General features: G+C 42.0%; 1 protein-coding gene across 7 annotated transcripts in view; it reads left to right on the top strand.

Annotated features, from left to right (window-relative positions):
- Positions 1–24,701, top strand: part of synrg (synergin, gamma) — a 45,094-nt gene extending 20,393 nt beyond the window's left edge. For 5 of the 7 annotated variants that reach the window (XM_080427795.1, XM_080427796.1, XM_080427799.1 and 2 more), the window contains 10 exons: positions 667–1,626; positions 10,460–11,002; positions 12,003–12,166; positions 12,697–12,750; positions 13,128–13,224; positions 14,120–14,268; positions 15,270–15,380; positions 15,558–15,596; positions 18,574–18,606; positions 23,369–24,701. In XM_080427795.1, the coding sequence (XP_080283921.1) occupies positions 667–1,626; positions 10,460–11,002; positions 12,003–12,166; positions 12,697–12,750; positions 13,128–13,224; positions 14,120–14,268; positions 15,270–15,380; positions 15,558–15,596; positions 18,574–18,606; positions 23,369–23,500 (2,282 nt within the window). In that variant the 3' untranslated portion in view covers positions 23,501–24,701. The remainder of the gene's footprint in view (positions 1–666; positions 1,627–10,459; positions 11,003–12,002; positions 12,167–12,696; positions 12,751–13,127; positions 13,225–14,119; positions 14,269–15,269; positions 15,381–15,557; positions 15,597–18,573; positions 18,607–23,368) is intronic. The other 2 variants (XM_080427797.1, XM_080427798.1) reach the window with 2 other exon arrangements.
- The last annotated feature ends 597 nt before the right edge of the window (positions 24,702–25,298 follow it).

A 25,298-nucleotide genomic window follows, 5' to 3' on the forward strand; every position in this document is an offset into this window, starting at 1 on the left:
CCATTTCCATAATGGGGCCATTTGTTTCCTCTTTTCCTACCCCGACAGGAGCAGTGCGAACAGATTCCCTATTTTAGCTCATGTCTATATTCTACGTCAGCCTCTTAATAGTCGCTGTACTGCAAGACAAATTGAAATTTTCCCTCTGTTTGATTTTACGTCTCTGTTGTGTTTCAGAAATAGCGTTGTTTGATATGAAAGAAAATAAAGGGAAAAATAATCTGTTAATAGAAATGATTGCACTGCTTTTTGCTGGAAGTTTGTGTAAAAAGTAAGGTGTTCTCTCAAGTGATTAAGTATGCCTTAATCCTTTTCTGTGTTGGTTTGGAACTGATAGCTCAGTGCATGGTGGTGAGGATGTGTGCTAGTCTCTCTTTCGACGACATAGCTTTGATTGTGCAGTGATGTGTGCTGTTCACTGGACTCTCGGGCCCCCAGCAGCAGCACAGTTCACCCGATGATGAGAAATTCAACACGTGCATTCTCACTGTGACAGAGGCACAACTAATTCATCTCCCTCTCCAATATTGTAGGACTGTGAAATTAGAAAAACCTGGGAGATGGGGATGGCAGAAGCTATTTCTTGTTGAGGTCCTTTCTATCTAATTGCTATGTAGGATTATTATATATATATTTTTTTCTTCAATTGTGCTATTTCACTTGCAGGGGAAGGATTCGCCGATTTCAAGTCTGTCAGTGTTGATGATGGCTTCACAGACTTTAAAACGGCCGACAGCATCTCTCCACTAGACCATCCAGACCCGACCAAGATCTTCCAGCCTGCCTTCCATTCTGCTTTCCCTAACTCTCAGTCTCTACAGCAACTACCAGAGCAACATCCAGCAGCCTCTCTATCTCATCCTAAAAATCCTCTTAACATGGCAGACATGGATCTTTTCTCCTCCCTGGCTCCCTCCACCCCTGCCCCCAACGAGGCCAAACCCAGCACCCTCCCATCTGTACCTGTGCCCCCCTCTTTAGTGCTCCTACCAGGGGGAGCCAAGCCCCCCGGGGGAGGGGCAGATGATTTCGGTGACTTTGCTCTGTTCGGCTCCTCCTCCGAGGTGGCGGCGGCAGGCTCCTCGGTGGGAGGGGTTGTAGCGGCGCCTCAGGACGACTTCGCAGACTTCCTGGCGTTTGGCAGCTCTGGCGGAGAACCCAAAGGCGAGGGGAGTGCGGGGAGCCGAGGGGAGCCCCCTTCTCTGCAGCGTCCACCGCAGGGTGTGGACAAGTATGATGTGTTTAAACGGCTGTCCCTGGAAGGCGGCTTGGCCTACGACGACACCAAGGAGAGCGGCGGCGGCTCCTTCTCCTCCCTCAAGAGTGACACGGATGACTTTGCCGACTTTCAGTCCTCGAAGTTTTGCACAGCGCTGGGAGCCTCGGAAAAGAGCCTAGTGGACAAGGTGGCCGCGTTCAAACAGGCCACGGAGGACTCTGCCTCCGTCAAGTCCTTAGACCTCCCATCCATCGGGGGCAGCAGCGTAGGGAAAGAGGACTCTGAGGACGCTCTGTCAGTGCAGCTGGACATGAAGCTGTCAGACATGGGCGGAGACCTGAAGCACGTGATGTCAGACAGCTCTCTGGACCTGCCGGGCCTCTCGGCCCACCAGCCCCCTGCTGCAGGTGAGGAACTAGTGCGTTTGCTCTGGTGAGGCCCCCATGCAGTCACACACCCAACCAGTCCCAGGGCCGTCAGTGGTGTACTCACCCCCCCAGCCCTGTTGTGCCCACTAATCCAGGGGTCAAAGGGCAAGTAGTGAGGTCCAGATCACAACTGAGTCCTGCTCAAACACCCAAAACACCATAGCACTAAATAGCACATTTCATTAGAACCTTCATATTTCTCATTCTACATTTCATCAGCATTCATCTCAACATATTTGTTTATCTGGCTGTTTACCACTCTTCTCTACCTTCCTCTCTTCCATCTTCCCCTCCCGCTTTCTTCCAGCCTTCTTCCCTTCACTTCCATCCTTCCTTCCACATAATTGATGCGAGAAAGTGGAATACCAGCTTGTGCACAGTAAAATCCTCAGTGTGAATTTATCCATTTGTACACTGAGTTAGATGAACACTCAGGATTTCATCGCACACAGAAAGGACAGGTCCTGGCCCCTATACCTCAGTGTATTCAAAGTTGATGAGTGGATGGGTGTGGATGTGATGAGGTAGAATACTGTAGGTAGATAACGCTTTAGTCATCAGGGTGGTCGTAGCTCATTTGCGTGGTCCTGCATGCTGTGTGGTTGGCTCAGCAAGACCCCTCTTGTCCTCCTGTCTGTGCTGTGCTAGCAGGTATGGCTCCTCCCCTCGTTGTACACAGTACAATCCTCAGTGTTCATTTAAATATATAAATTAACACTGTGGATTTTACTGTGAATCTTTTGCTCTGATTGTGCTGCCTTGTGGTGTCAACGTGTGTTCTGTTGTGTGATAAGGAACGTCTGAGTACCAGAGTGAATGTTTTTAGTAGTTTTTTGTGGCGATGATCTCTGGAGTCACACTAACTGTAGTCTCGCGTAGCCAGACAACTATTCCACAATCTCCGAATGCTATATAGGGTCTGGAACTACACTATATTTTAAAATCTTTACAATCTTTACATCTTATTTTTTAATTTCCATTTCTGTTAAGCAGCAAGCTATATATGCTTAGATGATTTAGATTTATATTAGGATACATTTATGCGGCTCTAAAAACAAAACGGAAGTGGGGAGGAGGCTTCACATCAGCTTTATCGCTTTATCGTTTTCAGAGCTTCCGTTCTCCAGACTCTGACGGAAGAATTTGAAAATTGTGGGAGGCAACAGTCTGGTTGGCGAGACTACACTAACAGCAGCCATGTTTCCATAAAGCCGTGTTTCCATAAATTGCCAACCAAATTTTATGTGAATTCGGATTCACACAAATAAGAAAAACATATATGTATACAGTTTATAAGAATCAGGCGCGTTTTCATCCACTACTTTTATGCAAATGTTAGGAGTTGATTCATGGAGATAAGCAGTAAGTAATTCAGGTGAGACATATATTATTATGAAGATATAATTTTACACTTTTTTGTCCAAAAAACATATGTTGCACAGCTTCTAGTCTCCTGACTGCTACACTGAAGTCCGCTGGTTGAGCGGGGGGGGTTGTGTTTTTTGTTTGTTTGTTTTTCAACTATGTCAAATGCGTCCATTCATGAACAACTTTTTACAGATATGCTTGTACTGGGCCAGCACTCGTCGGTAAAGACGAGTATCAGTTTTGTTGACTTTTACCACCTGAACACCCTTATAATTACCGACCACCACTTACTGGTGAATCTATTTAGGCCTACATGTTGGTAACAAGCCATTTATAAAATGTTCAAAGATGGATACAGGGATTAAGTGGTAGAAGGGAGCAACATGCTCAGACATTCAACCTCATTCATTTATAAAATGATAGTATTATAACATTTTATCTTAGCATGTTGGCTACTTGAGAACGTTTCAACGAACTTGGTGACATTTTTATTTTATTTTATTTTATTTATTTTATCATCAAGAAATTCTTCTTTGGAACGATTAAAATGTGAAGGGATTGGGACACAAGGGGAAGGTATTGCGCTGGCATGGCTTCTGCTTATAATTGTCCTATTCTTAGTACAAAAACTATAGTAGTTGTAGTGACTAAATTGAGCAAACATTTAGCCACTAGGCTGGGCACAGGGAAACCGTTTTAACGCGTTAAATAATAAGCTCTCGGGTGAGGTTCCAATTTATTTTTGTTAAATAAAAGAGAAGGGTAAAAACCCTATAATCTCCCCCTGCGTGCCCATACCATGCCATTTATTAACTGGCTTGTTACACCTGTGAACCTTATCACTTTACCTGCCGATTACCGCGGCACCCCTCCCCTCAAGGTGAACCCACTCAGGCAGAATGTCTCCCTCAGTAGTCATGTGAGTTAAACATCCGCTACATCAGAACTTATTTGGCAAAGGTGTTTCCATCTCCCATTTAGCACAATAACGTTTTGAAAAAGGAAATAGCTTTCGCAAGCATCACATTTTCTAATGTGACACTCTTAACTCATTCCCTGCCTAGAACGACTAAAACGACTTCTGTCCTTTAACCCCCTCTGCCAAGAACGACTAAAACGACTTAATTTTTTCAAAAAAAAAAAAAAAAAAAAAACTTTTTTCTTTTTTTATTATTATTATTTTTTAACCCAAAGACCAAGGAGATATGATTTTTTTAAGATCTAGACTCCCATCCACTTCCTTGTTAACTTAAAACTTAAACATTTTGTATCTCGGCTCCTGAGTACTTTTTTTTTTCAATGAAAAATCTCTGGCAGTGGGCAAACGCAAAAAAAATTAAGTTCTGGCAGTGAATGAGTTAAATGAGCGGAAAAACTGTTTTTTGGAAACACGGCTAGTGTTCTGCAGGTTACAAAACGATTCATCGGTTTTGACGGTTGTTCTGAATTCTTTGACTGTTTGCTTTCCCCTTAATGCACACCAAATCAAATTTCAGACAAGATGAGCAGTGAAAACAGGATGTTATTAGTGGGAGACGGGAAACAAGCTCTTTAAAATGGACCAGTGTAGTATACAGTAGGTTTTTGCGATGACATGCAAGACAGTATTATATAGAATGTCGAGAACCCAAGATATCGTGATCCGAAGATTTTCTGCTCCATTCACTTCTTGTTTAACTTATTACTGAAAAAGGCTGTATCTCGGCTCCTGAGCACTTTTTTTTTACTTTAAAAAAATTGCTGGCACAGTATGAACATATTTTTTTATTTCATTGGCACTGAGAGAGTTAAAGGTAAAGTAAGTGATATTTTTTGGTTAAAAACAGCTCTATATTCTGATAGTAAGTTATAGTGTGTTTGTTCAGGAACAGGGGTCTCCCTGTCTCTCCAGCTCTTTAGTAAACAGAAAATACATTTCCAGGTGGGATGCCAGTTTCATCCAAACTGGAGAGAGAACCCATTTATCAGCTACAATTTTATACTGTTCCAGTTTACATGCATTTTCTATTTACTAAAGAGCTGCAGGGAGAGGGAGAGCCCTGTTACTAAACAAACACTATGGCAATGATTACTATCAAAACCTATTTAACTTTCTACTCCTTTAATTTCCCTAATGCATTTTTTCAGAGTAACTAACGATACAGTATTATTGATTCAAGCACATCATGGTCCTCGAATAATGAGATGGTTAGGGGTTTAGTAGTTAATAGCTTTTGGTTAATAGCTTCTTTTTCCTTTTACCCAAACTCAACCACAAAATGTGGACAATGCTGCTGGGAAACTTCAAAATATGCCTTCATATATCGAGGCATTTTTCATATCGTCACTCCTTCATCTCCACTCCAGTCTTCATAATGTATTCACCAAGTATTTTACCCTCTATATAATTTCTCATGTTCCATAATGTCCAAGGCCATTCCTTACTCCTTAACCGCTTCAGCTCTTTTCAAAAACTTTCAAAAATACCTGATCTACAAGTTCACAATCTGCCCAGATGCGACACGTAGTAAGCTTGTAGATTGGCCATTTCTGAAAATCATTGAAAAATGTCTCCTATAATAACATGTCCAAAATAGGAACGGCAGGAAGAATGTGGTTTAATCCATTGAGACCTGGAACACATCTGTGTCACTTTAGATTTCTTTGGCTATTCAAAAATAGCAGATATACAAGCTCGGTGCCGCGCTATGAGCTTGTAGATCTGCTATTTTTGAAAAATCGTGATATATATATTTTTTTTACATTATTTTCAAAAAACTGTTAGGATTTTGATTTTTTTTTAAATCCGCCTCAGGTCTTAATGGGTTAATGTGAGAGCACAGCGCACATGTTCTTTTTCTGTCAAGACTTGTGCACTTGATTGTCTGTCTGCACGGAGCAGCTATTCCTAAAGCATTTCAACATATCAAAACACAAGTCAAACCAAAATCTCATGTCATGACTCATCTCTAGGAATGCTTCATTGATTAACTAATGGGTATCTCTAGGTATTGATCATTGATTTTCTTGTATCAAAGAAATTCTAAATGTAAAACACCCCCAATAACTTTCATTCCGTTTCTATCCAATGGAATATGGGTTTTGTTTAACTGAAATGGGCTTCTCTGTAGTGAGTCTGATGAGTTTGAACAAGCCCCTTGAAGCTGCAGCAAAACAGACTGCTAGACAAAGACAGAGCCAAGTTAATTTATACTTCGTCCCACAACTGTGTAGCTCAATAAAAAAAAAGAAATTTCTTAATGGTTTTTAGTTGGAAATCTCTAAATTTTTCACTGAGCGTCGTGTGATGAAGTATGAATCAGACTTTAGCATCAGGACATTCCAAGGAAGCCTCTTGGCTCCAGTTAAACACTGCTCCTTCATTGTCCTCCAACCCATCCAGTATTGTTGGTCTCGGAGAGCTCCAGGACTCACCTTTTCAGAATGCTGGAACAGGACGAGCCAATTTGAGCACCTGGTCGTGTTCCAGGTCATGTTAGGCTAATCTTAAAGAGACAGTATCTCATTTCAGAGATTCCCTTTGGGCCAGGAGCACAAAAGGAAGACGTCTTATTTATCTGTGGTATCCCAGCATGAGTTAATCATGTGTGTGGGTCCAAGACCAGGCTCTCTGAGAACACAATGAATCTACTATTACCCGTCCTGCCTTGCGTTTTGCTGCAGTGTGCCTGCCTTTTCAATTTGTGAAATTGACAAGATACATATTATAGGATGACATTTTATGCATAAGTCTTGCAAGTTGTTTTTATTCTAAGAAGAAAATGTATACATACAGATTTAATAGTGTATTTTTATTACAGGAATATGAAGTCTTATTTTGAAACTAGATAGATTCCCATATCTTGTTTTGATGTGTCCGCTGTGTAAATTAAATGTAGCCTATTTATTAAGATATTCAATACAGTATTTTAGGTTAAGATTTAGGATTACAACATGTTGTCTTGAGTAATACTAATGTGCTTTTCTTTGGGGGTTCATACGAGTTTGTGCACATTAGCCTGCTATGACAAACAATCACTGTAGCAAGAGAAAAAAAGGATACTGTCTCTTTAAAGGTATTTTAGCATTTGTGATTGGATCCATTCAAAGCCCTCTTCAAGTTGTCAGGTGTAAGGATAGTTATTCTTTGTTTCCTGTAACCCTTTGAGTGCCTGAGCAAGATCACTTGATTCAATATGTTTACATAAATATTTCTGGCTTCTTGTGATCGCTTCTCAAAAACAAACATTGTAAACAGAATGTACACTAATGGCTGTGGGGCCAACAAAGAGTATTATATAGTATTATTATAACACTCTACACTGGGCCATCTTTATGCTCCTGGTCAGAAAATGTTGCCGGGAAGCTTTCAGGTCCTCAAAGGGTTAATGCATCCTGCCTTGAAATCTTTAAATTCTCCTTTCCCACATTGCTTTTCAAGTGTTCTGTACTCAGTTCTCTTTCCGATAACCTGTTGCTTCAGTAGTAAAACAGTGTGTCATCTCCCCAGAAGTAACTGATTTTAGTCTGTGAATGTGCCTTCTCAAATTGGTTTCTGCTTCTATATTCTGGGGTTATCTTTCTTTTACCTTCTTGCTGTTTGTTTTCTTCCTTTTTTTTCTGACTGCATGCCCTTGTACTCCAAATGATTGAAATCTAATTTTACAAGTGTTAGTTAGTTTGACAAACCTCTTGTAATGATAGACCTCTTTCCCAGTATTTTGTGATCTATCTCTCTTTCTCTCTTTACTCCTGTTGTCGTAATAAATATTACTATTGGTATTGCTGAAATGCGTACCGTCTTATTTTTCCTTTCCTAACTCTTGAGAGGTGAAATAATAATAATGTAGTTACACACGGCTCATAGCACTGGATCCTTGTCAATTTCACAAATTGCTTTTTGTATCCAAGCAAGTCAAGCAATCTTACAGTAAGGTTGTGTGTGTGTGTGTGTGTGTGTGTGTGTGTGTGTGTGTGTGCGCGAGCATCAAAAAGGGAAGAGTTGAGGAGATTTGAGTGTGAACACAGACAAAACACATACAAGATTTGCACTTTGTGAGTTACCATTAGTTATAAAATAATGCCATAAATCCATCCCAAATTGTGTTGTTTGTGCATGGCACAGTTCAGGAAACACAGATCTGGCAGCAAAACAGCTCCTTTTACCGTCGTTGCCATGGCAACATGTCATTAAAACCCCCTTAAGTTGCATTCGATTTGATACTGCTCTCATCCGTATTAGCAAACCTGTCTTTCCACATTAGTGGAAAGATGTGCTACAGTGTTTTGGTGCCGGTGCCTGATGCGGCTCAGTGGCACACTTGGCAGGAACATCCTTCATCACACCCCACAGAGAGAGCAGGGCTCATGAGAACGCTTTTCTCTGTCATTGGATAACAAACTGAAAAGAGTCGGGAATTACTTTTTGTGCAATATTTCCAGTTACGAATGGCTAAAGGCTTTCAGAATGGAGATGGCCAGTGATATCGATAGTTGGTGGGGGGGGGGATTTGTTGTGACCACCAGTCAGGCCTTGTAGCTCAAAGTGTGTGGGATGTGTGTGTGTGCGGGAGTTGTTCTGTGAATTGACTGTGACACTCGACAAATTGTTCTGTAAACCAGTGGTTTCCAAACTGGGAGTCGGGACCGCCAGGGGGGTCCCCAAATTATTTTGGGGGGTCCCCAGATTATTAGCTTAATGTGCAACATTGTTTTCTCACTCAACAGTAAACAAACCAACCTACACTATAAGTGTATACAGGGTATCTGCACATTTCTAAAGTTACAATTTAAGGACCTTTAAAACATTTTTAATACCAAATTGGCCAAATTGCCAAATATTACGTAAGAAAGATGCAAACAATGTGAAAATAGACGATCTACAATTTCACAACGCCTTGCAGTGCGAGGCGTTGTGAGCTTGTAGTTTAGCTATTTTCACAATATTTATCTGTGGAACAGAGTCAAACTAAATGTAATGCCTACAATTCCAAGTGCTTGTCAGGGTGGGGGGTCCCCTGTTCAAGTATGATTACTTGAACCGGGGGTCCTGGCCTGAAAAGTTTGGGAACCCTTGCTGTAAACAACACGGTCATACAATGTATAAATGAGGTTAAGTACAGTATACCTGACCTGACTGTGTGTTAAGGCATGGAACACACAGTACAATGTATTATAGGTTTACTACATTTAGCTGTTTGACCGTGACCGCTGGGCAATTAACCAAACATATATCGAACCTATATTTAGAGCAATTAACCGACTTAATTATGCTCCTGTAGTTTATTCGATTAATCGAGAAGCACATTTTTTTCTTGTATAATTTTGTTTTTATTTCTTATATCAACGAATCAACACGAAAAACCTCTAATAGATTTTTTTACAATCAGAATCAGATTTTCTGTCTGATTAACCACAGTCCTGTATTAAGCTGACAACGTGTCACATCGCAACACGTTGTGAGATTGTAGATCCGCTATTTTCACTTTTTAAAAATAAATAATCCTTCATTAGTGAGGCAAGTGAGGCAAAAGTTTGAAATAATAGTGATGTTGATTTTAACTCATTCAGTGCCACTGGACGTCTTAAGACGTCCGTCAATATAAGCCCTGAGTGCCACTGGACGTCTAAGACGTCAGAAAAATAATAATAATAATAATTCTTTTTTTTATTTATTTTTTTATATGTTCAGAACCCAAGATATGATGATTTGAAAATATTCTGCTCCATTCACTCTTTGTTTAACTTCTTACTGAAAAAGGCTGTATCTCGGCACTTTTTTTTACAATTAATTTTGGCTGTGGCACTCTGCTCAGCCAAACTGCCATAAATAAGCCGGGCACTGAATGAGTTAAAGGACGACTTCACCCATTTTCAACCTATCTTCATATTACTGTTCCTCACAAATGCTCATTATAATATGGTACCATTTTTGTCTACTGGGTCTGTGTCTCAGAGGAGGGCTGTGGAAAGTTCAGAAACCTGCCTACCAGTGACATCATCGATGGGGAATCCAAGCTAATATAACTGCAGGCTTTCTATTTCTGGAAAGTTAGTGTTCTATAATGGAAGTAGTTGGTCTCGCGTTGATAAAAAAGAAAATTGAAATCTTGTTTGGAAAAAAAAACTAACCAACGATGATGTCACTGGTAGGCAGGTTTCTGAACTGTCCACAGCCCTCCTATGAGACAGACCCAGTAGAATTGTTTTTGTACCATTTTATCATGAGCATTAGTGAGGACCAATTATGAAGATGGGTTGAAAATGGGTGAAGTTGTCCCTTAAGTCATATCAGCCAGCCCTAACGTGAACTTCTATTTTAGACGTTCTCCTCCTTTGGCATACAGGCCTGATCTTGCGCTGTAGACATTTTACGTAATAACTACATACTACATTTACAGCACCCATCATTTCAGAACTTCTGCTATACCTGGGAGCCACTGCTATGTTTGTGTTGTCATTGCAGAAGGAGACGACATGAAATTTGACCCCTTTGGAACATCAGCCATCAGCAACCTGGCCAGTTATGACTGGCGAGACAGAGAGGAATGTCTGCCTTATGAAGCCAGGAAGCCACAGGGCCTAGAAGGGGCCAGTCTCTCGTCTTTAGTCCCCGGTCACGGGAAGGAACCGTCTTTTGGCAGCTCAGAGAATATCACCAGCACCCAAACTGCGGCCTTCCCCACAGAGGACAGTTCGTCGGCAGATGACAAGTTTGAAGCCTTTGCTGACTTTGGCTCCGGCGAGCCGGGCATGGCTGATGACAACAACGATGACTTTGGAGACTTTGCGAGCACGGTCTCTGAGAAGTCGGACTCGCCAGCTGCTACCCTGGATGCCGGCTCCGAGGGCAATCCGGGCGAGCCCTCGGATGAGTTTGGGGCCTTCCATGGGGATAAGGCAAAGTTTGGCATATCCGACTTCCTCAAGGCCAGCTGTCAGGCCAAGGTCAAGTCCAGCGAGGAAATGATAAAGAGTGAAATGGCAACATTTGACTTGTCTGTTCAGGGTGAGTCAGTCAAAATGTCAGGTAACATGCTTTTTCTTTTCTTCAATTACAGCAGTCAGATGGGGTATTCAGTCTTCTGTGAGATTTGCAGTTAGACTGTCCGACAGTAGATGGCAGTGTTGTGGTTACAGTCATGCTCCGCACTCCGCAGGGCAGACTGCTGAGATGGATTAGCACAGGCCAACCAGTACATGAGCCCAAATTAACTGCATCCACTTAAAGGATGGATTTTTTTTTTAGCTGCCATTCGTTGGCGTTATCTTTCACATATAATTTATTAGCAGTACATCCAATGTGATAAAAGCTAATCTTGCACTGGGTATAATCTGTGAGCATGAGAAGGCTGTTCTGTGTTCCCTCTCTTCCCATTGGGTTTGTAATCTGATCAGACTGGGGTTGTGCCCCCCCCCCCACACACAACCAATTAGGGCTGTCATGCTGTGTGGGGTTGATGATGCATGTCCAGTGGTGTAATGGTGATTCCCCCCCCCCCCCCCCCCCCCCCAGCGTACCGCTGCATGCGTGCGAAAAAATACTGGCCAAACGCTGTGGTGTTCCGTGCAGCGACCAAAACACCACTGTGCATGTGTCATATGGGGAATATTACCCGACTCTGTACAGCACACACACACACACACTGCTAGCCCCACCAGAATTATCTTGTGTGTGTGCGCGTTACTATGGAGCCACAACTGCTGTTTACCTGTGTGTACAATTCCTCTCATGAATTATTCATACCAGCGATGCTGTGCCACTCTTTTGTACATAATTATTGTTTGTTGTAAATGAAGCACTCCACTGTCCTTGTCTGTTAGGTATTAGTCACCACAGAATGGTTGGTTTGGTTGGGGGGAGGGCAGCAGCTACATGATGGGAAGCCAACAGGTGCATATCTGAAATGAGTTGCCATTATAGGCTCATAGAAATGGCCATTAATGTGTGTGTGTGTGTGTGATTCTTGTTACCCCGCTAACCCCCCACCCCTTTGTCCTGGTCTCAGGCTCCCACAAGCGCAGCCACAGTCTGGGGGAGAAGGAGATTGGACGCTCGCCCCCATCTCCGGCCCCAGAGCAGCCCTTCAGAGACCGCTCCAACACCCTGAGCGAGAAGCCTGCCTTGCCCGTAATCAGAGACAAGTACAAGGATCTGACCGGAGAGGTGGAGGTGAGGCGGGCTCCATCACAGCCATGCTTAACACATTGACTGCCAGAATTATTTCATAATTTTTTAGCCAGTGCCAGAGTTTTTCATTGGAAAAAAAAAAGTACTCAGGAGCCGAAATACAGCATTTTTAAGTTTTAAGTTAACAAGGAAGTGGATAGGAGTCTAGATCTTCAACTAATCATATCTCCTTGGTCTTTGGGTGAAATTGGAAAAAAAAAACATTACATTTTTTTTTTGTTTTTTTTTTTCTCCACGTAGATCTACGCGATTGGCACGTGGCGGCTTTAAAGCGGTTCGCGTAGATCTACGTGATTGGCAGTCAATGTGTTAACTGCACCACCTGTTATTACTGTAATCGCCATTAGCCACCAGATGTTCTGCACATGGGCACCGGTGACGATGACGTCGGTGTGCTCCAATGGCTGTAGATGACAGAAGATTCATAATCCCGCTCACACGTTGAACGAGTTAACTTCAGATTTTGCTTGTGTGTTCACTTGAATGACTTGTCTGACCTGCTGTTGTTTCAGGAGAGTGAACGCTATGCATACGAGTGGCAGAGGTGTCTGGAGAGCGCTCTGGAGGTGTGTTTCTGTTTGCTACCGGTGTTTCTTTCTACCCGTGTTGAGGGTTCAGTTCAGGTGCAAGTCTTCATTTCAGTGACGTGCTAGAGAACTGCAACAGGGTTGCGTCACTCTTAATGGCAAGCAGGCTAAGATTACCAGTTAATGTTTTGTGGGATGGGAGCAGATAGATTTCAGTAGATGCCACATAACAGTGTCACGAGCGGGAGTGGTAAGACATGGTGTGGTAATGGGTGGGTTCAGGATTTAAAAAACAGTCCCACTCATTGCTCTAAAGATTATTGTTGTTGTTGTTGTTAGTAGTAGTACCATCATTATTATTATCATCATCCGTTACTCATGACAGTGTCTGTGTCCATCTGTCTATTGATGTTAAGGTCATCAACAAAGCCAACAACACCCTGAATGGTATCAGCAGCTCCTCTGTTTGCACAGAGGTCATCCAATCTGCTCAGGGCATGGAGTACCTGCTAGGTGAGAGACGCACACTCCACACGCACAGCTCCGCAGACAACACAGCCTTATATACCATCTGTAGGATGCTAGGAACAAGAGAAAACTCACACTTGCCATCACAGTTGCTTAGCTTGAAACTTCTCCTCAATGCCACAAAGACTGGCAAATTGGATGTTCTTCTCCAATTCTAAGAAGGCAGCGGCTTCCCCTTCTGAGATTGTAACCTTACAGGGAAATCAGTTTGAAGTAGTCTCACAGTAATTGATGACAACTTAACATTTGAATGTCATATTGAAAACCTGGTAAAGAAACTCAAGCTTAAAGGTTTCATGACGTTCAGTTTTACCACACATTAAAAGTCTTTGTCATGGTCCTTCAAACGTGTATAGAAAGTTTTAACAAAAAAATCCACTCCATTGATCCATGGCAGGTGTTTTTCTCTCACATTTCTAAAGCCTTTTCAACTGCAATGAAAAAAGAAATCTTTGCCTGCGGGTGTCGCTGGTGAGGGATTTTGCCTGTCAATCATCGCCTCTGCTCCGCCCCCCCCCCAAAGGAAAGGAGAGGGGAGGGGCGAGGAGGAGTGTGGGCGGGATTAATCGGCTGTGACCTCACTGCCGAAGGGCCAAGCTCAGATTACTTTTCAGCCTAATTATTCAGAAAACCCCAGACCACAGAAAATCCACTGAATGTTCAAAGTTCAGATTGTTGGGGTGTAATTGAGGTCATAAAACCCCCCGAAAAACATAAAAAATAAAAAAAGTGAAAATGAATGTCATAGAACCTTTAAGCTAGAATTTTTTTAGAAATAAATCCTGCTTTTCCCTGCTGTGCCCTCTCCAAAAAGTGATCAAATTGTTAACAGATGTATTTTGGTGCATGCTTTCTTTTTGTTTGTTTTTTCCCTGGGCAGGTGTGGTGGAAGTGTATCGTGTAACCAGGCGGGTAGAGCTGGGCATCAAAGCCACGGCTGTATGCTCCGAGAAACTCCAGCAGCTGTTGAAAGACATAAGTCGCGTGTGGAACAACCTCATGGGCTTCATGTCCCTGTCCAACCTGGCGGTAAAAATGACATTGCTCTCACACGTAAACAGGCCCATCCGCAGAGCTATAAACATCTCTCATTGTAACGCAGCCACCTGCCCACACGGCCATGCAGAATTTAACACATGCAGCTGTCCTTTCAGTCATCCACGAAATGTGGTTACACCCCCCAATGTACTAGTAGTAGAAATACAGAATACAAATGCACGGCATGCAGAATACATGACAATGTGGGCTCCTAATTAAGTACGCAATCAGTAAGTTGCTGCACATTACACTTTAAAATGTTAACGTTAAATAGCTTTCAGCCTTTCTGTATGATAGTATTTGCAAAAGCAGGGTTACCAGATGCTGTATAGATGTGTTCATCTATCACCCAGTGCAAACACAAACTGAGAGTAGATGCACTGTGTTGATCTCCATAGCCAGCCAGTGAGAAGATTATTGCTTCTGAAATGCCAGTAGATAATACTGACACTGTATTGTAAGGGGCACAGAAAGGGCATGACGATATATATAGAGTGTGATTGACTTAACCCATTAAGACCTGAGGCGATTCTTAAAAATGTTTTCTAAATCCTAACAGTTTTTTTGAAAAAAATGAAAAAAAAAAATGTTTCAAGATTTTTCAAAAATAGCAAATCTACAAGCTCATAGCGCGGCACTCGGTGCCGCGCTATGAGCTTGTATATCTGCTATTTTTGAATAGCCAAAGACATCTAAAGTGACACAGATGCGTTCCAGGTCTTAATGGGTTAATCCTTAATTATACTGTGTGTGTGTGTGTGTGTGTGTGTGTGTGTGTGTGTGTGTTTTATTTAGCAATATACAGTAAGTAGAATCTTAAGTAGTTTACAGTTGAAGTTAAAGCAGTATTGCTTGGAAATGGTGAACCTATTCAGAGAGGTTTATTATAAGAAACATTGTGTTCTCACCTCTCCCACTGTAAGAATAGTAATGACTACAATTTGCCTACAGCAAAAAGTGACACGTGTGTGTGTGTGTGTGTGTGTGTTTAGCCTGAGGACAGCTCTCTAGACTTCTCGTCTTGTATCCTGAGGCCTGGCATCAAGAATGCCAAGGAATTGGCTTGCGGGGTGTGCCTGCTCAATGTCGACTCTCGCAGCAAGGTTTGTAAACACGTGCTTGTGCACGACCACACACACACACACACACAGACACAGACACAGACACACACACACACACACACACACACACACACAAAACAGCCCATTGAGGGTTGTTTTTCTTTTTCAGCCACAGTGTATAAGAAGTAACCCTTTCTCTGGCTTTGAAACATTTTGCAGAACAAAGAAGAAAGCGCTATCGGACGTCTGTTTAAACGAGTAGGAGACAGTGACCTGTCAACTGAATCTCATTTTACTCTTTCCCACTGGGGGCCTTGGGGGGGGGGGGGATTTCTCCACTTATAGATGGTCACGGCAGGGGGCCAAAGTGACAGGATTCACTTCTTTCAAGTGCTCCTCTTCCACCACTCAGAAGAAGAATAAGAAGAATACTGTGTCTTGACAGAGGGAGATGGCAAACATGAACTGATCTCATGCCAGTTGACCAAATAATTTTAGATTACATTAGTTACGATACAGTTTCTACTGTAAAGGGTTAGGGCATTCACGAATAGTGTTTTTTAGCATTCGACTTATTCGACCTAAAAGTAGATGAATATTCGATTATTCGCCGGTGAAATATCATATATTTTTTCATCCAATACAAACGAGCCTATTATCATTAAAATGCCGTGTTGCAAGCCTTGAAAACAATCAGCGATTAAAGGGTTAACTAATAGGGGGGCTGTGAAAGCCAGCTGTGCGTTCTGATTGGTCTAAACCAAAATCAGCTGGTCCAGGCATAGCAGATCTACAACTGCTCACGGATGGACGCGTTGTGAGCTTGTAGATCTGCTATTTTCGGTACAACACTCTTCTACGACGAAGCCTAGCATAACATGCGTTGCTGCTGCTCTGCTCTGCTTTGCCACGGCTCTGGTTGAAAAGAAACGAACTTATTCATTCAATAATTTGGAATAAATCACAAAATTATTGTTCAAGCCTATCCTATCTACAATATGTTCAACAACAACCACAGTTCCATCCTTCGGTCCGGTCGTTACAAGGCATCTTTCTGGCATGCGTGCTGCTATTTCAGCGCACCACCACCTACATTGAGTGAAGGCACAACGTCACATACAGTATGAAATGATTTGACAACAATCAACCATGAATGGATTAGGAGAACTACCAACACCAGAGCGCACAGCTGCTTGTCTGCTGTAGGGAAGCCCCTGCTAGAAAAAAAAATCAACAAAATCTAAAAGAATATAAAAAAGAATATAAAAAATAATAACAGAATAATCGACGTCAATGTACAACGTCGAATAGTGTCTTTGATATTTGAATATTCGATTTATATATTCGACTATTCTGTGAATGCCCTAATAAGGGTACAGTTCCTACTCTATAATGTTACAGTATCTGTAACAGTACAGTTGCTACTGTATAACGGTATAGCTCCTATAATGTTACAGTTCCTACTGTAATGGTACAGTTCATATGGTTCTGATAGATTACAGCAAAGAAGTGGGAGACTAAAAATCTAACTCAGATGGGAGCAAGATGAGAGGAGCTGTCACTTTGGCCCCTCACACTGGGCTGTTGCATTGTGGGAAGGGCACTTCAGGGTCAGAGAGGTCCACGTCTTCTTCTGCCTTTAAAAAGCGTTCTCTCTCTTTCCGTTGCCTCCGTCTGTTGGGAACCACTCACCTCACGCGTCTTGCTAACAGCAATCCCTGTCTTCACATTTCACTTCTGTTCTCATCGCCCTCCACCTCATCATTAACTGTGACTGGGGCATAATATCGGGAAAATTGCTATGTGTCACCCCCCCCCCCCCCTGCTAATCGCAGCTCGGTGTTATTGGAGCGGACAATAAACCATGTTCCTGGGCCCTGCGGTTTAAAGGCCAAGACCGTTGCTTTGATTGCGTCTTAACATTTCTCTCTGCTGTTCAAGCCGTAGACAGACAGATGGATGAGCCAGGCAAGATATGCCTGAATGAGAGACAGACGAGACAAGCCTTACAGCAGATGTGCCTTACACATTAGTCAGAGGCTGGGAGAACAGGTGATAATAGATCTCTCTCTCTCTCTCTCTCTCTCCAGTCATCTTTCCATCCTATGTGCCTGTGGCATCATAATAAGCCCCCTTTTAATTACAAATTTGGCAGAGGCATAGGCCTCTGGAAAGCATAAATGCCTTTGAGAATAATGAAATAAAAGGCAGCCTTTAGTCCCCACAGACGGCACTCATAATGCTGTTGTCCTTCAGCAAAGAGGATGGCGTCTTGTTTTGCAGCCAACTATACAGCAGAGAAGGTCAATGGAGGTTTGTGTGCCTGCTTTCCAAAGGTATCAATGGTGAAGTGAAATAATCAAAACACTTGTATTTTACTTGAGTATTCTCAAGTACAAAAGACGCTCATAAATATATAGGAAGATGTAGGAAGTATTTAGGAAGTGCACGCAGCGAAATGTACCCTTATGGGTCAATTTGTTTTACTATGAGTTTGACACTCCGGATTTGATTGTGTCCAGAAAGAATTGGGAGTACACCATATTGCACGGTACAAGTTTACGATATCAGCGCATAGTCTGTTGTCTGGGTGTGGTTGTGGGTGGCATACGTACCATTCTGACTGGCTGTGGTTCTGCTCTTGCATCTTGAGGCAGGGATGGGCAACAGGCAGCAGGCAGATCTTCCCACAGTTTGTTACTTGAAGATAAAACCCATTCCAATTCAGTTCCAATAAGTACTTTTAGGCTAATGAGGCTCTGCGCTAAATGCTAATGTGAGTAATTGCATCAAGAGCACCGGAAAGGTTTTTCAACAGAATATTTTAGCAGTTGTATTTATATTAATGCCAAATTCTGGGTTAGATTGATTTTGGTTGGTTGGTTTTAAATTACTTTTCTCTAACTATCCCAGCAGTGTTAACAGTAATATATTTAACTTGGCAGACAAACATGTTAGATCATTAATACACCACCTGTTTTATTCGGAAGATCTACTGTGAAGTTGCCCATCTCTATTACCAGCATGCTCTCACATTTAAAGGAAGTCTCATAATGGTTTCCTTCACGCTCTTGCCCATGGACTTTGTGAAAAAGGATGAACTTTCTCAACTATCAAACTGTTTCTTCGCTTGCTCCTCATCCTCTATTGAACAAAGCCAACTGAGTTGAGTCTATTCAGTTGGCTTTGTGCAGGAATATGCATAATATGCTGATACCTCTTGTGCTACTTTCAGGCACTGGCTAAAGACAATGACAGGAGGGTAAGGGTAATTATGCATTATTTCTTTTTAACGCCTTTGAAGCAGTTTAAAATGAGCACTATAGTAGACTATAGTTGTTCCATTAATTAGACATGAATCTTCTTCAGTCTTCTAGTGTCCTGGTAGAAATATTTTGTAATTTTATTTTGTAACCCAATCTTTAGTGTGGAGTAGACAGATTAGTAATTAGTAACTCAAGCCTTTGTTCTATCTGGGCAGGATGAATATTCCAAATTCACATTAGGTTCTGGTAGCAACCTGTCTGAAAGATTTGTAAAGGCCAAACTTGGACTGGTAGGTAGATAAGTAAGGGATAATCAACAATCTGTTGTGCAGTTATAGAAAAATAATACATGTTGCTTTTTGGAGGGTGGGCGGGTGCACATCTTATACTGTAGTACTGTACCATGACTTACCAACAATTAAAATATAACTAGACCATACCCGTCGGGGGATATGAGCACCCAAAGTATGATTTTGGGGACGCACACGCTTGTTTCACGCACATAATTTGGCAACCCGGTCGCCAGCGACCACAAACGTGCATGCGCGCGTACGTGGCTGCGCGTGCATGCGCACGTACGTGGCTGCGCGTGCATGCGCACGTACGTGGCTGCGCATACATGCGCACTTGGCCATGCATGCGCAGTAACGTCAAACTCCGGCCGTAGAGTTAAACAGAGGTTCGGAAAAAGGCAAAAAAAAAATGCTCAAATTTGGGTAAAGTGAAAAACTGGCGTCGGTGTTCCGTGCACATGCTGATGGTCAATGGCTGTGTGCAAATACAGATCAATTGCTTCAGGCACTGAGGAGAACCGGGCAGAAGAGATTTTGGGGACACACAAAGCCTTTGTAGAATTATAGGATGATATAAGTACTGTAGTATTTAATCATATTTTGGGGCAATATACTTTTTGACCAGAAACGATGTGTTGGCACAGCTTCATCAACTTCATCAACCTTGGAATAAACCGTACCTTAATACACCAGCAAGTGGAAGAAGTCATAGTAATGATGAGTACCAACTGAGTCAGTAATCTGACAATATTCATAATTAATAATAATTATGTGTATTGAGTTAGCACGGTAAAGAAGACTGCAGCCATACTGTCAGATAAGACGGCCTAAATTGTCCTACACTGTTATGCAGGACTGAAATGAAGGAGCGAATAGGGCGAAGAGTGAGATGGAAAGAGAGACGAGGGGGAAGAATCAACAGTGTGTCTTTGTGTACTAGCCTTTCAGTCTGTACTCTCTGTCCTACATCGCTGGACTTGGCATTTGTAAGTGCAAGTTTAAAGGAAGGAGGAGGATGAAACACAAAAGAGTTGAGAAAGAAAATCATTCTTCCTGTGAAATCTGAGTGTGAGAAAATCCACCTTTCACTTAGAGTGAGAAGAGGACTGAAAGCCCTCAAGCGTTTAGTATCTGCGCTGCACATTGCATCTTGGACAGGTGGAGATGCATATCGTTGCTGTCGGGCAGAAACCTTGTATCTCCATAGTGTCCTTTGTATGTTTTTTTATACAAAGAGGACATATTATGACGGTATTGCACAAAAGATCAACACGCTCACTACGTGTCACAATGAGAGGCATTTTGACTGAACTTTTTTAGTTTTTTGCCTTTGCCTATAATTTTGCCCAAAATACAGTACGTTTTCGCCATGTCAACACCAGTTTGAAAGGGGTTAAGTCTGTCTGTGGGTTTTATAAATATTCAACCAATGAGAATTATGAAGTTATTAATTATAAATAAATACAATGGATCCATTAGAACACAGGTTCTTTTTTTACATTTCCTGAAAAGTAACCGTTTTGGACATAAAAGGTTACCACCCGACGGCGATTATATTCAGCCCTATAGTGGTTTGTTCTGGCTTTCTGTATGCAGTTGTGCTTTACGCATGTACGTCCCTCTCCCTTCGGTGTGGGTGGGAGGCTGTGATTCACCACTCATGACTCATTTCCCCCTCACGCTTCATCTCCAGTATTTCACCAAGGATGCAAACTCTTAGAAACCGCATAATACACACATTAGCATCTCCTTATCACGAATGCAGGGCTACAGCTTTGGCCATTGCAAATGCAGACTCGCTGCGCTCCTCCGGGATCAGATCACCCGAGTTGATCGCAGCAGCCATCTATGCATATTCAGATGGTCTGTGGGTGAGAGCCAATCAAGTTGTCACACTGGACTCGGCAAAATGTGTCGCATTACAAGTACAGTTGACAGTTGTATTGATTCATGCTGAACATGGTTCCAAACTCTTTTCAAAAGAGCAGCTTTGACTCCCGCTTAACATAGTGGTTATGTGTCATTCTGACACATATACGATATGTGTCATTCTCACACATATACAGTAAATGTGTCATTCACACGCACACACACACATACACACATAGTGTGTGTGTGTGTGTGTGTGTGTGTGTGTGTGTGTTTTCCATCAGCAGGGAAATTAATATAGTTATCAAATGAGTGACAGTTAGAGTAGTTGGAGTTTGCATGTCATTAGTTGCATCCATCTTGCTATTTGACACTTCTCAATCCTGACCAGACTAGGTCAGACCAACTTAAATATGATTAAATGCCCTGTCGGTACCCCATGGGTGGCCTTAACGTCTTGGGTCCCTTTTACATTACATAAACTAGAAGAACCTTTTATGTGAAAGGCCCCTGTAGCCCCAGACGGATACAGGGGTCCAGTGGGCAGCGAAACATTGTGGCCAGCTCAATGTTAAATGAGCATTTGTTTCCAAAGTGTAAAAACAAAGTACAACTAGAAAAAGTGCTCCTCGGAGCACAGGTCTCAGCCAGGTCAGGTAGGTTATTGTGGCCTCCTGGTGGCGCTATAATAGGCCAATGTGAAAAGGGTGCAATTTGTTCTTAGGCTTTTCACTGCAATCGGACACTGCATTCATGATTTGAGGCATTTTGTTCCAAAAATGTGTTTTGCAAAATTAGACCTGCTGGTGGCGCTATAACAGGCCAATGGTAAAAGGGTGGCATTTCTTCCTCGGCCTAATAGAAATCTGCGTGTGAAATTTCACGGAAATCGCAATCGCAAGCTGCGTTCATGATTTGAGGCATTTTTTTTTAAACGGACCAATCCTGCAAACTTTGGAAGCCAATCTTAGGCAATCAGGATGTAATATGGGAAATCGGATAGATCCGTGTTAATCACATGACTATAGAGATACTGTGTACCGATTTGTGTGATGTTTGGACAAAATCTGTAGGAGTAGTATCAATAAATGGGTTTTGCACAAATCGGCCTCCTGGTGGCGCTATAACAGGCCAATCTGAAACATTTGGGCCAGAGGTTCTGACTTGGCATCCAGGGAGTGTGTTTGCACAGTTTCGCAGCGGCCGGGCCAACGGTGCCGGAGATTAGGTGGTAACGGACGGACAGGACACACGGACGGACGGACGGACAGGGGGTAAAACATACTCTCTCGCCATGCCTTTCGGCCTGGCGGAGACAATAAGTAATGGTGGGGAATAATGTATCCATGATTTTAATATGCATGGTACATCATTATCATGCCTATATTTATCCTTCAAGTTGTTGTTTACCCCCAAAATGTGTGTATATAGAGGTTTTGTAGCAATTTGTAAGGTGACCAGTGTTGTCAGGGGCTGACTGTCTTTCAGAAAGGCTGGACTGGGACAAAAGATTTGACACTGACATTGCCTATCAAATCAAGTTCAGCAGGGCTGCACATATTGGAACCCTGAATATACGTGGGTGAAGTGAATGGGCTCTCCCCAAATCCGCTTTACTAATAGAAACGCATGTGGCGTGAACCAATACATCTTTAACACAAATTCCTCATGTTTTATGTCCCACGGCTGCCCCCCCCCCCCACACACACACACACAGAGAGAGAGAGAGAGGCAACGCTGAAGTAATCAAATAAGCAGCAGGTGTTGTGTTTATTTTTACTTGAGTTGGAACAGCGTCTGTGTCCACGCATGCGCTGTTTATTGGGGGGGTGTTCACAAATCTTTATAACAATCATAATGTACAACTCAAAACGTGACGCATATCGCGTCAGTGCACTTAGGCCGCCTACAGGGCAAAATGTGAGAGAAAATGGCAAACATTTATTGATTATTAGAAGTGGAGACACATGTAAAGGTAGGAAAGTAAATGGTTGTCATGCCAGAGCCATGACAACCATTTTTGTGGCAAGTTTGAAGAGAATTGGACAACTGCTGTTCTATGAGTTTGTAGTCCGCATATATACGTTCAATTTTATTAGAGAAGATATCAGAGCTGACTGTCGGCCTTGACTGCTCAAACTGTCTGGATGGGCAGGATGGGCTCATCGTGAGCCAGACATCCTTTTTTCCCCCTTTTTCCTTTATCACACCAAGTAAGCAGAATTAAGAATTTGTGCTCTATTAATTGAAGAGACAGATTGGTCTGAAGCATTGCAGGATGCTGTAAAGAAAAGCAACAGGGTTATTCATTTGATTGAAGAGCCAGATTGGTCTGAAGCATTGCAGGATGCTGTAAAGAAAAGCAACAGAGGGTTCTGATGTAGAGTTATATTAGGAGCGCTTTTCACTGCCTTACAATAACCAGGAACTGTACCTCTTACCATTACAGTACCACCAGAACCCTGTGGGTTGACGGATAAGATCCCATTTGTTGTGCATACAGCGCATATCTGTTCCTTTTGTGTGCATAAAGGGATTTGTGGACTGTATGAAATAAAAAGGTCCCTCTAATATGTCTTCCCTTCTGTGGCCACTCTGACAGGCTTTCAACTCGGAGACAGACAACTTTAAGCTGCTATACGGGGGCCACCAGTACCACGCAAGCTGTGCCAATTTCTGGATTAACTGCGTGGAGCCCAAACCCCCCGGCCTCATACTGCCTGACCTGCTCTGAGCTTTGGCTGCAGCTGCCATGGCAACAAGCAACAGGGTAATCAACACTGGAGAGGTGGAGCGGCCAGTGCCCACCGTCTCACACCCTGCATGGGCTCTCACCTTGGGTTGAGAGGCAGCACACTGAAGGTCCTTAACCAATTAAATCCGGGGACGCATCTCTGTCATTTTAGATTTCTTTGGCTATTCAAAAATAGCAGATATACAAGCTCATAGCGCGGCACTCGGCACCGAGTGCCGCGCTATGAGCTTGTAGATCTGCTATTTTTGAAAATCTTTGAATATATATATATTTTTATATATCTCAAATCTTTCCTTCTGGGGTCCCTGGAACAAAATATTTGACAAATGTTCGCTTTAAAAAATATATATATTTTTAAAGATTTGCACCAACTTATCACGATTTTTCAAAAATAGCAGCTATGAGCTTGTATATCTGCTATTTTTTTGAATAGCCCAAAGAAATCTAAAATGACAAGATATGCGTTCCCGGATTGAACGGGTTAAAAGTCACAGGATCCCTCCTTATTTATTTCTTTTATTCTCGGGACTGTATCCGAGTGTTGGATTCAAGGCTGCATTCAACAGATCTGGTAGTTTGTTCAAAAATCCATTTAAATCCATTTAATCTATTTACATGAGCCTGCCTTGTAAATATTACAAGGCAGGTATTACAATACACTGTTTATGGTGGCATTTGTACCCCTTTAGTCATGTTTTTCTTTTTTTTACAACAATAAAACCCATTGGTTTGGTTAACCTTTTAATGTTGAAATATTAAACTAATGATTCTTTTAGAGAATCAATTGTCCGTTGAGCCATTCTGGATATTCATATCATTAAATGGGTCTTGTGTCTCTGGATTTGCACATGTTGGACAGCAAGTCAAACTATTTGAGCTGTGCAATATTACTGTTTCTAAACCATGACCGATGAAGGAGCCATGAGTTGAATGAAAAGCAAAGTCCTCTTCAGCTTTCTTGTCACTCGTTGCTGTTTTAAACTCTTATTTAAGACTTGGATGTTTTTATTCTCAAAATGTTCTCAACTCTTTCTAGTCTTATTCAAACAACGCTGTTTGAATTATATGAATTATATATACGTAATGCTAAAACTGATTTCCTTTGATGGTTGGTCTGGTTGGGTAATACTGTAGATTGTCCATTATTACCATTATAAAAAACTGAAATATTCAGTCCCTTGTTGCTGTGCGGAAATGATGCAGATACTGTATATCTACTATTTTATGTATGAAGTGGCACCCTCTGCATTGAAGATTGTTTGCACTGTTTGATGAGAGTTTCTTGAATATTTTGAAACAAATGCAAAATTTGAATTTAAAATAAATTATTTGGGGGGAAATTTTGGAAAATAAGTGATATTGGAAATTGAAGGGAATAAAAAAAATGCTGTTGTGTTTTTGTTGTTGTTTTGTTTGTGTTCTTGCTATGCTGATGTGTATACTAGCACTGATCCTGATGTTTTTTGTAGATCCAAATCTGGAATGAAGTCTCCACCTGTGATTCTAAATCAGTTGCAGCAGCACTTTGTGTGAATAACTGTAATAATTTATCTATAAAGGCGAACAGGAAATGTGAACTGAAATGTAAATAAATTATGTAAAAAAAAAAGATTTTGTCTGCATGTTAATTTCATGATGGAGTATTGTATTATTCACAGTAGTTTATGTAATAAGATAAAGGTGACAAGAGATTTCGGTATGAGTTATTGTGGATGTAAATGTATCAATATCGTAGAACTGAAATAAGCCGCCATAATTCATGTGGTTGTCAAGACAA

Source organism: Gymnoscopelus braueri, assembly GCF_963280865.1.
Source record: "Gymnoscopelus braueri genome assembly, chromosome: 5".
Taxonomy (NCBI): Eukaryota; Metazoa; Chordata; class Actinopteri; order Myctophiformes; family Myctophidae; genus Gymnoscopelus; species Gymnoscopelus braueri.